Below are 13,256 nucleotides of genomic sequence, written 5' to 3'. Positions count from 1 at the left end.
GCAAGGAAAAAAGGGGAAGCTGTAGCTGTAACTACTACTGTTGGAGCTTCGAAAACTGCTGGCAAAATGTTCCGTAACAGGGCTGGGGGCGAGGGGTGACTTCTCTGCTGCAGGCAAGCAGGATCCTTAAGGTTCTGCAGACAGGCTCAACTCCCCTCTCCTCTTGACCCAACAGCAAACATCTGTTGGGTCGGGGTGGGGGCAGGGGGGTGGAATGCTCTAACTCATGGCGCTTATGAGTTAGAGCAGGGGCCACACATCTATCAGTGCCCTCTGGGTGTTTAAAATAGTGCCAGCTACCCAAAAGAAATGCATCAAGGGATAATGAGAAAGGAAGCACAGGATTTTAGAATCTGATCCTGGGAAGTTGAGCACAGAGATTTCAGCCACTCTAGTACAGGTCCCACCATGCAGAATACTCTAATGCATGGGTGTCAAACTCACCCCAAGCCTGGGGACAGATCCGGACTGTTAGGCTCTGCCTGGGCCACATCTATAGGATTAGTGGCAGCAGTCTGGGTGGCAAGTAGTGGCAGCAGAGGTCGGGGGTAGCAGCAGGTATCCACCAGCCACGGGCTGAGTGAGGCTCTATATCGTACCAGCCTTAGGGGTGGATGACATGGGTGACTGCTTAGGACACCATGGTCGGGGGCACCACACACACACACACACACACACACACGCGAGAAGCTGCTCAGGAGCCATACCAGGCACATGTGGGGGTATGGTACCTGTTCTAATCTGGCCCCTTGCTCCCACACAGTAGCAGCACTGCCTGCCCACCTGCCTGATTGGTACACCATGCCACTATGCCTCCCCTCTGGACTACAGCCTGTGCCCCTGCCTTTGCCTGCAGCAGGGCCGCTGACTTGGATGGTGGTGGGGATGCCAAAATATACATTCGCCCAGGGTGCCACTTTTCCTGAGGCCGGCTCTAGCTCAATCTGCACAGCCTTTGCTCATCCCCTACCACCAAAGGCCATGTTCATGACCCACCAATTCTACGACAAACCACACTTTCTAACCCCATCTCCAACTACTGGTAGCCCAGTGGGCCAGACAGAATGGCCTGTGGGCTATATGTTTAACACCCCTGCTGTAATACATGGGACACAAGAGCAACAGAAAGGACCATAATGTGGAAACTCAACCTCACTGCCAAGTTGGAAAAACTGACTCATAGTGAAATAAAAGTCAGGTGTTCATTTGGACCCATTTTCACTGTAACACTTAGACAGAAACTTTTACAGTGATGTGTCTTACTTTAATGTAAATTCCTTTGTACAGATAAGCTCTGCTTCCTTTTTAGAATCGAAATACATTATTGAGGAAAAAAAAAAAAGAGACGAAGAAAATTTTTTTCAACCTAACATCCAACTCTTCTCATTTCTTCTCCCATATTTTGTTCTTTTTTCTTACGGCTCTCTAGATTTGTAGTACAGAATAAAGAAATAGAAAATCACTATTGAAACCTTACTAAATAGTCATAATTCATTCATAAATGCTTTCTACTGACATCCTTGAATGCAAACTGCATTAAATACAATGCTAAATGTTCCTGTGTGAGCTTAAAAATCTCCCTGTTGTCCTTTTTGTAAAAGTTTTCCTTCATTAAACATTTCCATTTCTTCATATATCTTTATTAAAATTTTTGCAACTGCAGTCATTACTATCTTCCTACATCTAATTACATACATTTCTAAATGTTAATTCTCTTTCCAATACCAAGACTCTTGATTTTGAACTTAAGTTTTGTCAGTCTCAAAACTTTATGACAACTGTGACCCAAACTGTGGATCTTGAATATAAAAGGACCCACTCTGCTTCCATAAATGGGGGAAACTTCACTGAATGCATACTGGTGTTCTCACTTATGTCAGCAACAAATTCAACTCAAGATTGGTAAATACAATAATCATCTAATGATAAATTAGTCATTCCATACTAAAACAAAATCACATAAAATTAATATAATCTGGGTTCAAAAATGATATTTTATATTTGATGGACTGCAGCATCAGCCAGAAAATATCTGATCTTGGGCCACCCTTTTGAAAACCCAATTAAAATAAATGAAGGAAATGTAAACCATGACTTTATTGTTTAACAAGCCAAACAAGCTACAGAATGATGTTTCTACTGTGAGAGTTAATACCCTTAAAGGGCTACTACAGAGTGTCCTACTGAGAAAATATCTTTAAGTGTTTTAGCATCAAGCCAGTTCAAGACAGCTGTTGGAAATTGGAATCTTCCTGCAAATTGGACTATATTGATTCTCCCCTTGTGATTCAGAGTTAAACCACTGTTTCAGTGTGGTTTGAGGTTACACTAGTAGATCTACCATCTTTTAATTAAGACATAAATCAAAGACCCAGCACATTTATGGATATGACACTTTTGGCAAGAGCCAATCTGTTAACTCATACAGCCCTGACTAAATTGCAACTCAGGTAATTAGGAAATAAAATTTTGCTCACTTATTCTCCTTTTCTACCCTAACTTCCCTCCTGTGCTCCCCCTCCCCCCCCTCATTCAACAGGGAACAGCATTCTCCTTCATTTCCTGTTCTGACCTGTTGTTTAGGGTGCTTGCACTGAGTTACGCATGTAAATGCATTCTTGAAGGGGATAAGCTGATCCCAAGATGTTCCTTTCCTATTGCTAGTACTTTATGGCACTGATCAAAAATATCAGTGCAGAGAACTTTGGTTTCATAATGCGTGAGACATCTTTTAAGGTAGGGGGTCAAACACACCCAGGTGGGTCATCTAGTCTGCTGTCTTCTCCTGAAGCCAGAATGGTGGAGTCGGGTCAGGAATCGCTCCCGTGAGGTTTGCAACCCCCTCAGTCTCAGGCTGCTGTGGTAGGAGGTTTTGACACAGCACCAAGTGCAGCTGCCATTGAATTAACTATTTCCCATTGCTGGTGGCCACAGGAATTGGCAGCATTAGTAACAGGAGTTAGCAGCAGCAGTTACATTAGGGGCTGCACCAACACACATCCATGTTAAGCCCCTCGCTGCCACAAGCATCATCTCCCACCACATAAGTGCCTCTGGTGGCACTGGTGGGACTTGTGATTGTTTAACTATTAACAAGGAGGAGACCCATTGAACCAGACAGTAATTGTGCAAGCCCACTGAAGAAGCACTCTCTCTTTTGAGGCATGTATAGGCTAGTCAAATTTAAATATCTGCTAATCCTGGTGTCATGGGATGGGGTCCCCAGGGATAGCCGTGATACCCCTTGGGCTCCTTGACCGTGCCAATCTTGCCCAACAGGCACCCTCTTTCTCGCCTGCCACATTTTGCTGGTACTTTTAGTATAGGGAGGCTGCCCTTGATCTTATTGGACACGGTCTTGCTGGACCCCTCTGAACCCTGTGGGTTTAGAGGCCCCTTGATGTCCCACTTCAAAATGGAAGATTCAAGGGACACCCTCAGTCTTATGGGCTAGATGCATGGCTCCAAACTGTCCCTTTACCACACCCCAAGCCTCACAGATGGTACTGACATTGTCTCTCCTGAGCCTTGCTATAACTCAGCCCTTTGTCCTCAGTGGGCTCTCCGCAGCCCTGTCTCTGCACCCACACTGACTTGTCTCCGCACCCTTCTCTGGCACCGGGCTCTCCACAGCCCTGTCTCTGTGCCCACACTGACCTGTCTCCACGCCCTTCTCTGGCGCCGGGCTCTGCACAGCCCTGTCTCCGCACCCTTCTCTGGCGCTGGGGTCCCTACACTGTCATGGGCCCCCCAATGAGGCCTCCTCCTTCCCCAATAGCCTCAGCCCAATCCACCAGTCAAAACAGCAACTAAACACTGAGCCCCGGGCTATAACATAATATAAGCGGTTCCAGGTGTGCTCTGTCCCTTTAAAACAGCAAGCTTCTCCCAGCACTAAGTGCCTTATAAGCCAGAGTCTTGGGTGAGCTCCTGGAGCCCCTTAATCCTACCCAGGGTAGAACAAGCCACCAAACCATGAGCTCCTTCCCCCTTGGCTGCTGGCAGAGAACTCCCCTTCTACTGCCAGCCCTAGGGTTTATATTTGCCCAGAGCCCTGCCTCTCCCGGTCAGCTGACTGGGTGCAGGTGCAGGCTAATTTACTCAGCCTGTTGCCACAGTAACCTGCACCTGTGGGCTTCTGCCTGGCTCTTAGCACCCTCTCCCCAGGCAGTTTCGGCTCTTATAGGAGCAGGCACCTTAGTGCTCTGTGACACCTGGGAAGAAGATCCTTTAAACTGACTAGAGTTCTTACACTACCTATGCACATGCACTTCAATGCTGCATATGTAAACACATGCACACATATATATGCATGACTCTAAATGTGTCTAAGCCCCTACTAAGGAAAAATATTGTTTCAGTAGATTTTGAATGCCAGCTGAGGCAGGCAGCAATTGAGAGTTTTAATGATTTTACAGATTATGTTTAACTTTTATAAATTCCATAAAGCATTTAAAGAAAGACTATTAGCTTATTCCCCACTGAATCCATTGTTTGCCTGTCAAAATGATGCATCTAAAAGATACGATATAGACTACATAGTACTACAGGAGATAGGAAATTGCAGATGAAAATATAACAAATATAATAAATTAATTTAACAAGTAATACAAGACAATATAACAAAAGTAATGTTTCCTGTGAAAAACATCTTTGGTTTTTAAATAATTAACTGAAAAAGAACATTTCAAAACAAAAATATCAAAATGCACTTAATAGTCTAAAGAGTCACTGCCTAAAGAGGATATTAGGCAATTCAGTATTCCTTCCTTCCCAGTGACCTCTAGCTCTGCTTTTTTCTAACATGTAAATGAAAAAAAGATTTTCACTTGCAAATTCAATGTGAAATTGGAAATCACACCATTCTTCATGACTCTTATATTAGCACTAGTAATAACAACTCTACAATGAGGAAGAGTCTACTTACCAATAACTAGAGTTCTCTGAGATGTGCTATCCCAAACAGTACTCAAATAGTATGAATGAATCCTGCCTCTTATGTTCCATGCTCCAGACAAAGGACAGAGCATGTTTCCTACTCCACAATTTCCTCTCAACCACAGAATCCCAGACTTTCAAGGACTCTGAGGAAAAGGGGAAGGAAATCAGGATGAGGAATGTATATATGGACAACACATCTCAAAGAATTCCAGTTACTAGTAAGTAACTTCTCTTTCTCCTTCAAGTGCTTGTCCATACGTGCAAAGCCCAGTCCCCAGTAAAGTGGATCTTAGAGTGCTTTGTAAATAATAACTGGTGGACTCTGACAAATGCAACCCCTGCTCTGGAAGATTCCAGGATGGCATAATACTTGATTAACATGTACATGGAGCTCAGTTGCCTTGCAAATGTCAGGAATAGAAACATTCCATAGGGAAACCACAGAACTCATCTGAGACATATGCTCAACTGTGGGTCCAGCTTCTTAATTTCACAGCACACCCTGAAGCAGTACAAGATACATTAAGATCGCCTTGGGGTAGAAATTGCTGTGTCCTTCCATCTCTCAGTTATGGTGAAATTTCTGGAAAGGCTTAGTTTTGTTCAGGTAAAAGATCAGATCCATGCCCACATCCAAAGTATGAACAGATGCCTCCGTTCTTAGGGAGCGAGCTTTTGGAAGAAAACTGGTACATGAATCTATGGATGGAAGTGAAATTCCATGAAAATCATGAATGGAAAGTTAGAGTACATCTGGAAGACAAGTTTGAAGGAAACAAAGGGTAGGAATGATCTGCCATGAGTATCTGGATCTCATCCACCCTTCTCGCAAGTATAAGACAGCTGTCTTCATGGATAGACCTACTGTCTTCATGGACAGTAGTCAGCACACTTGAGTGATGGGCCCACAGGGCTGGAAGGACAATGTTTAGGTTCCATCAAGGGCCCAAGACCTCCCACTAGAATATATTGGCCAGGAAATTCAGCAAAGCTGGGTGGGAGGAAACCATTTAACCTCCCTACGTGGATGGTGAGCTGCGACAGGAGTCAAGTGCACTTTAACAGAGCCAAGGGACAGATAGCTACATTTTAGTTCTGGCAGATGAAAGTAGGACATGCCTACACTGTAAACTTGCTATGCCCAGCAGTGGTAACCTCAAGCATGCTGTATTCTTCTGCATAGGCTGCCTCCTAAATCAGAAGCAATGTAACTGCGCCCATGCAGTGCCACAGCTGGACTAACTGACCCTAATTAACCCCACACAACACTAGGAAGACATGGTTAGAGGGAGGCAGCCTATGCAGAGCAGTGCAATGTGTTTGAGAGGGCAGCTGCTGAGTATAGTAACTTTACCCTGTAGAGATGGCTGAAGATAGCTGAAATGGAGAAACCCTAAGAAAAACCAAGCTAAAAACAAGTGTGAAAAGTTCATCTAGTACAGTGTGCTCAACTTCTGACCCATGGGTCAAATGCAACCTGCAGACCCATCACATCTGGCCCATGGGACTCCCCATGAAGCAGGAAATTTGACAGCGGGAGAGTGGTGACCACTTATACAGTCACCTTCCCCCCACCAAATTCCCAAATCCCAAGTTCCACACTGCTGGTCGCAGTTGTGCCACACCCCTTCCCCTGCATGTGGATAGGGGCCAGGCCATGCCCTCCCCCACCCCTGGCAGGACCAGGCTGGGGTCAGGCCATACTCCCTATCTCCCCTACAGGGACAATTTGGGGGGTTGACCAGGTCCCCTTCCCCCTCTGCAGGGCCAGATCCCCTTTTCCTCTGGGGTTGGGTTGCACCTGGGTTAACCCCCGCACCCCTCTGCAGGGCCAGATGGTGCCCACCACACCATCCCCAGTGCTGGATTGGGACCACCAGCAGGATCTAGCCTTCCAGCCGATCCACTGGAGAAAAAGATTGAGCTCTGCTAACCTAGCAGAATCTTTCCAGAGAATATCTGTGATAAGGAGTGGAGCAGGTCCACATTGTCATCCAGAGCCTGCTAGAATCCATGCTGTAAGATGGAGGGTCCTTCCCTCATGCTGTGAAAATAGGACCAGGAGCAGCATCGGAGTCCTCAGTGACATGCAAAAAAGGTCCAGAAACCAGAACTGCCTCAGTCAGCCTGGGGCCCATAGAACAGGTATGCAGAGTCCTAACTTACCTTATCCTGCACTCAAAATATGGAGCGGGATAGAGATGAATGTATATAAAAGTTTCCCTGACCATAGAAAAAAAGGCAGCATTGGACAGTGAGTCAAGTCTGAGCCTTTCCACACAGCAAAAAAGCCAGGACTTGTTGATATCTATGGTAAAAAAGAATCAATTCCTAAATGAACCTAGGCTGAGTCCTTGATTTCCCATCCATGGTGTAGAGATGTGCTGGTTGAGACTGTCCACTCAGGTATTGTGAAGGCCCAACAGGTACACAACTCGGAGCTGACAGTGTACTGGGTGATGGATGCTAAGACTAGTTTTGGTAAACTTCCAAGCTTCACTGAGATCCACAAAGAGATCCCATATAGCCTTTGAGCTGAAGGAATAAGAAGAGTGATGAGCTTGTATCTAAAGGATACCAGGATGGGGATCTCCATGGGCTCAGAGGAGGACTTTTTTGGCCCACTGATCAGGATAGTCTTCCTGAAAGGGACTTGTGCCCCCAGAGGTCTGTACTTAGCCAAGTCCTATCCCCTAGCATCTGAGACAAACCTCATAAATTACTCAGGAGGCACGCCTGAAGCCTAGTCTCATAGTCTGTTGTGACCTGCAAAGTAAATTATTTGAGACTCCTTCAGAGGAGGAAAAAAAGGCACTTTGCATGCCAATCATGGTAGGCATTTCCCTACTGCAGGAGTGACATAACTTGGAACTAGTCAACTTGGGAGAAGGCATGCCGGTGCTGAGGAGAGAAGTGTGATTGGAGTGAAGAGAAAAATGGAGACTCGCTCAGCTGAAAAAACGTGTTGCCCTGTCCAAGGGAGTCTCAGGTGCTGGTGAAAAACTATCAGAAACTAAAACAAGAAAAAAAAGTAAGCCACAAACTGTGAAGAGGCAAAATTAAAGGGAAAAAAGGGAAAATGAAGACAAAAACCCATATTTTTAAAGTTCTGTTGGTCAAGCACTGAGTCTAGATCAGAAACTCCCTCTCAGGCAAGGTTAACTGACAGGAACTAAGGAAAGTAGTACTGTTGGAGGACACAAAGAGACAGGGTGTGTTTGTGCTATACAGGTACTGCTAGGGCAACAAAACCTGCAAGAATTTAAGGTGTACAAACACCCACAATGCAATATACATGTACCTGAAGGAGAACTTAGCAAAACAGTATTGTAGAAAGCAAAAGGCAATCCAGATAACTGGCCAGGCATGTAAATGGTTCCTGGCTGCTGATGGTAACAAACTCATATTTTTGTTGTCATAGTTAAATACGGCTCAAAGGCACTGAAGAAACCACGTATGAAAGATTATGTTATTTTAACATAATCACTTTCTTGAACATGGCAGTTTAAGACAGTTTTGCTCTTTGTTTGATGAAAGAGAGAGAAATATAATGGCAGTACGTTTGGGCTCTGGTTTTCAAGCAAGCTTAACATCCCATTTCCTTTTCCAGATAGTTTTTTTCAAAACTGGAATGTCCCCAGGCTGGCATCTGCTCCTGCCTTAGTCTCTGGCTAACTCTTCTTTGATGCACTAGGATTATCATTCAGTCGTAAAACATTCAGTATTGAGTATAAACACTGCAGACAGAAGCACATAGATATAATCGAAAAAACACTGTAAACTATATATTGTTATCAAGGACCAGCAGAAAAATGGCCACCACACTTGTGTGATATAGTCACAAGATTGCATGCATCAGCATCAGCAAATACCTCACAAGGGCTGGGAAATACAGGGGAAATTATTTGCATTTAACTAAGAAATGCAACAATTTGTCCATATTGCAGTCTGGTTTATTAGTCTCAAAGTTAGCTCCTTCATTTTATATTTCAAGATTTAAAAAGTGTCTTAAAAACAAACAAACAATGATTTGTCATTCTACAATGCCAATTATTCACTGGTTTCAATCTACTGTAATTTCTGAAGTCCATTGCTTATCTTAAAAATTACACATGTAGTAGGACCCTTTATGAACTCCACTAATCTTGATATACAAAACTATTACAAGGTCATTTGGGTCAATGAACTGATTTATCCTTGGGGAAAAATATAGGTGGTTTATATTACATGGGAAAAAATGCTTGCCCTGTACTCCACAGGTAATAACAACCCTTTTCCCTTTTGGTCTTATTCTTTTGCATAATGAGGTCACTTATTTAACTGTACTTCTCTTGTTTAAAGCTATTTCTGATAACTTCTCTTTATACCAATTTAGTTTTAAGTGACTTTTCATATATCCATGGAGTTTAAACAAAAGCTATTTTTAATCTGATATTTAGTCCAGGCTGTTCCTATTTCTTTGCCAGACTGGAGGGAAGGGTACTTGATCCCTGAAAGCCTAACATCTCTTCCCACTATACAGTTGGTCCAATAAAAGATATTCCTGGGACCACAGGGGCTATAACAACACTTCAACCCTATTGCAAATACAGTCCAAACATGGTTCAAAAGACATGCACAATTTTCAGTCAAACAGAATTCATATATTACATATGTACCAGCTGCATAAAAATATCTAAAAAAATAAACATGTATAATTTGCATCCTAAACAACTACAGTTAAAAGAATCTTAGGTATCTGCCTGATCCAAATAAAATCTCTGGGTCTGGCCACCTTGGATGTAGCAAAGACTTATAGAGAGCCCACATTTCTATTTACCTTTCTGTGCCATAAGGCAAAACTCTTCTTGAAGTTTGATGTAATCTGTGGAACATTCCAAGGGGTCAGCTACATGGCTCGGGGGAGTCTGAAATTCAATGTCTGCACAAAGGTTGGGATTGGACGAATGCAGGCGAACTGGTGACATTGTAGCACTGAAAGGGACCTACAATGAGAAGCAACCAAGAAATAAATAGTTATTGTATAGGACTATCAAATGTTCTTGCATACAAAATGCCCCCAAATAAGATACGTGCCTTGTTTTGAAAGGCAGAATTAAATTTAAAAAAAGATTTTTTTTAATTACTGGTAAGTAACAGTAAGTAACTGTAGCAGCTTCTGCTGCATGATGAGGGGAAAGAGAGATTGTCTACAGCTAGAGCTAGGAAGCTCACATGCAACACCAGTGTTACTTTCGTTCTCCCCTGGAAGAGGCAAAAACTGCTAGTACCGTATTTCCTTGCTTATAATGTGCATCCCAATTTCCAACAGCAAAATTTTGGGGAAAAGGTGCTGTGATAAAATACAGTATATCCACTCATATTAATACTATTATAATAATATTCACATTCCATACAAAACAGGAACCAGATAGAAAATTTCTGCACAGAAAAAAACGTAAGTTTATCACATATGTGATAAATTTTTTAAAAATTGTAATGGGAATTATCTTTTGGAGTCTCTAGTCTTAGTCATTGGTATAAAATCCCGTCTTTTAAAAATTTTAATAAAAACACAAATGATAGTTTATCAAAGGGCTGACAGCTAATGAGAGAAAGAGAGAGAGAAAGAGGAAGTGAGACAGAGGTGCACTTTAGCTCCAATTAGAGCATTTATAATAATATAGTATAAGATTTGCAAAACACCAGAAAATTGAAACCTGATACTCTACTTAACAGAGTATCAAAACACTTAATATAATGTATGGTTTAATGGTCACAGAATCAATATTTTAAAGTGTATTAGTTTCTCCATGAAGTCAGCAAAATCAAGCTCAATATTCCCACACGAAAACCATCTGTAGATTTTCCAAACTTTGTGATTAATATTCTGGTTATTGAAATTCACTGTATAATTTATCTGGATATCACATGAGATAGATAACCATATAGACTCTTCTTGTGTTTGAATGTTCTTTTTGACAAAAAACTGACTTTCACTTACCAAGTACATCCACTGTACTCAAATTTTACTGGGTCACATTAAACCGCTTGGATCAAACAAATTAAAAGCAGTACATTTTTTCTCATATGTTTTCACTCTTCATATTTCCTCTATATTTTTTGCATATACAGAACATCTATTTATGCATATTTTATATTGAATGTACATATACATGTGTATTATATGGTAAAGTATATACACATATACCACTTTTGTCATATGTACTATGCATACATACAGAGTATACTTTTTATATTATTTACATATGCACACAAATAAACATAGGAGGCCGGAAGCCCAATTTTCAGACTTGTGTGTCAAAGTTAAGGCATTCAGAACAACATTTTGATCCTCAGGTTTTAAACACTTGCATTTCAATTTTAGTTGTTTTAAGTATTCAAATTCAGAGGTTGACAATTTACACTAATTTGTATACCCAAGAATGAAAAATGGGCTCTAAATATAAATTATATGCTTTTTGAGGCCTCCTATAGAGCAGCAGATAACATAAAAAAGTCATATTACTATAGATTTTCTTAACATAATAGTTAAATTGTCATGAACATTAATAATAGGTCAGAGAAGAGTTATTTCAATTTGGAGAACTGTGTCCATTTACTATATGTTTTGTGTTTATGTTTCTTACTCGCTGGTGCCCTTAAAAATCTTCATTTTATCACATCTCATTCCAAAGTCCAGTACACATTGCACCCTACCCTTTCATACTTTGTGCACAACAATGGCATTAAAGCAGTTGTTTATTATAAATTTACTTGTCTTCTTAGTTCCTTTTGTACATTCTAAGTTTTAATTATGCAGAGAAGAGTTTTCATATTTACATAATGAACAATTTCCTTTCTAACAAGGAGGCACAGAATAAATAAGTTCCTTTCCCCAGCAATTCTCATCACTACCATTTCCACAATATATTCACCATTCTTCCATTCTGTACTATGTTAATAACATGTTTCTCAACAGTCAGTCAGAACCACCTTATTTTACAAACAGACTGGCAGTCAAACTTCTTTTACCATACTTTTCATTTGTATGCTCCTAGAACATATTTCCAGACTCTCCTAGTTTGGAGCTCTGTCAACCTTGAATTGCTCTAGCCAACCAGACATTATCATCCACATAACACTGAAAACCCAAATTAATTCCATAGGCTTTGCCACTTAGTGGTTAAAAAAAATAAATAGACAAGAGCACATGGTGGTGGATCCCAAGTCTGGTGCAGATTAAAGATATGAGCCCCAGAGCAGTGGTTCTCAACTATTTCCACACCATGACCTCATGTTGCACACAAAGCAAGTCCCTGGATCTCCAGCCCACCTAACTGTTAAGATCAGCAGAGTAGCTACAATCTCACTAGACCTCTCAACCCCCAAGCTGAGACCCTACACTGTGGAGGAAATAATTTATTTCTTGTTTTTTTCATATGACCAGATTGAAAAACTACATAGAAAAAAGCTCGCTGACTACCACACAATGCATTTCAAGTGTGTAAATGACATTTTAAAATGTCTCCTAGTGTTTAGATGTTTACAAACATTTACAGTCATGCCCCTTGCAGGAAAACTCTAAAAGAGACAAGTAAATCTTTTGCCAATTGCTTTAGAGAACACTATGCAGAAGTCAAAAGTAAAGAAACAGTTGACTGACATAAACATTTGTCTGTTTCAGCAGGGTTTCCAAGTTGCTTTCCCCAACAGCTGAAAAAAATTAAACTGAATCTCTCATTTGCCCAAGTTTCCAAAAGATTATGAAACACTGGTTAAGAAACCACATTCTCCCTGCCTGGGATTTTTTATCTTTATCTATTTCTGACTGATAATTAACTTATCATCTTGACTATTTATACATTTTCATTCTCCATTCAGACCCCTATAGTTTTCCTCACTCTTCTAGTCCTTATTTAAAATATCTGCAAGTGGAATACTCATACATAGAGCAGGAATCTTTCCTGAGTGTGTACCATTGGCTTCTGCAAAATCTAAGCTTTCATTTTAAGTAATAAAAAGTTCCTGGCTCAGATAGTGATTTCCACATGTAACCAGCATTTAACATATAATGTGGTATTTGTCAAACTCAGGGAGACAGCGTGAGCCTTCCCACTGCTGCTGCAATAGAGAACAGCTGTTCTTAGGAAGACTGGGGGACTGTCTAATCCCTCAGGACGGGTAGGAGACAAGACCACCAGCCATTGTGGTCAAGGGCATTGGCAACCCCTTCAGTGTGTGCAGAACAAGTGGCAGTCTTCGCCAGAGGCCTTTACAGGCAGGTTCTCCCACTTATATGCTGAGGCCTCTAAGTGTATTCAATCTTCTTTACA

At 41.6% G+C, this 13,256-nt stretch overlaps 1 protein-coding gene across 1 annotated transcript in view; it reads right to left on the bottom strand.

Moving 5' to 3' along the window:
- LOC132243336 (oxysterol-binding protein-related protein 6-like) overlaps positions 1-13,256 on the bottom strand; it is a 60,671-nt gene that overhangs the window by 29,880 nt on the left and 17,535 nt on the right. Inside the window, exon 9 of the mRNA XM_059720155.1 lies at positions 9,761-9,926. Coding sequence (XP_059576138.1) covers positions 9,761-9,926 — 166 coding nt within the window. The remainder of the gene's footprint in view (positions 1-9,760; positions 9,927-13,256) is intronic.

The sequence above is a fragment of the Alligator mississippiensis genome, unplaced genomic scaffold, assembly GCF_030867095.1.
Source record: "Alligator mississippiensis isolate rAllMis1 unplaced genomic scaffold, rAllMis1 scaffold_107, whole genome shotgun sequence".
Classification (NCBI taxonomy): Eukaryota; Metazoa; Chordata; order Crocodylia; family Alligatoridae; genus Alligator; species Alligator mississippiensis.
This window is presented reverse-complemented; position numbering and strand designations above follow the sequence as displayed.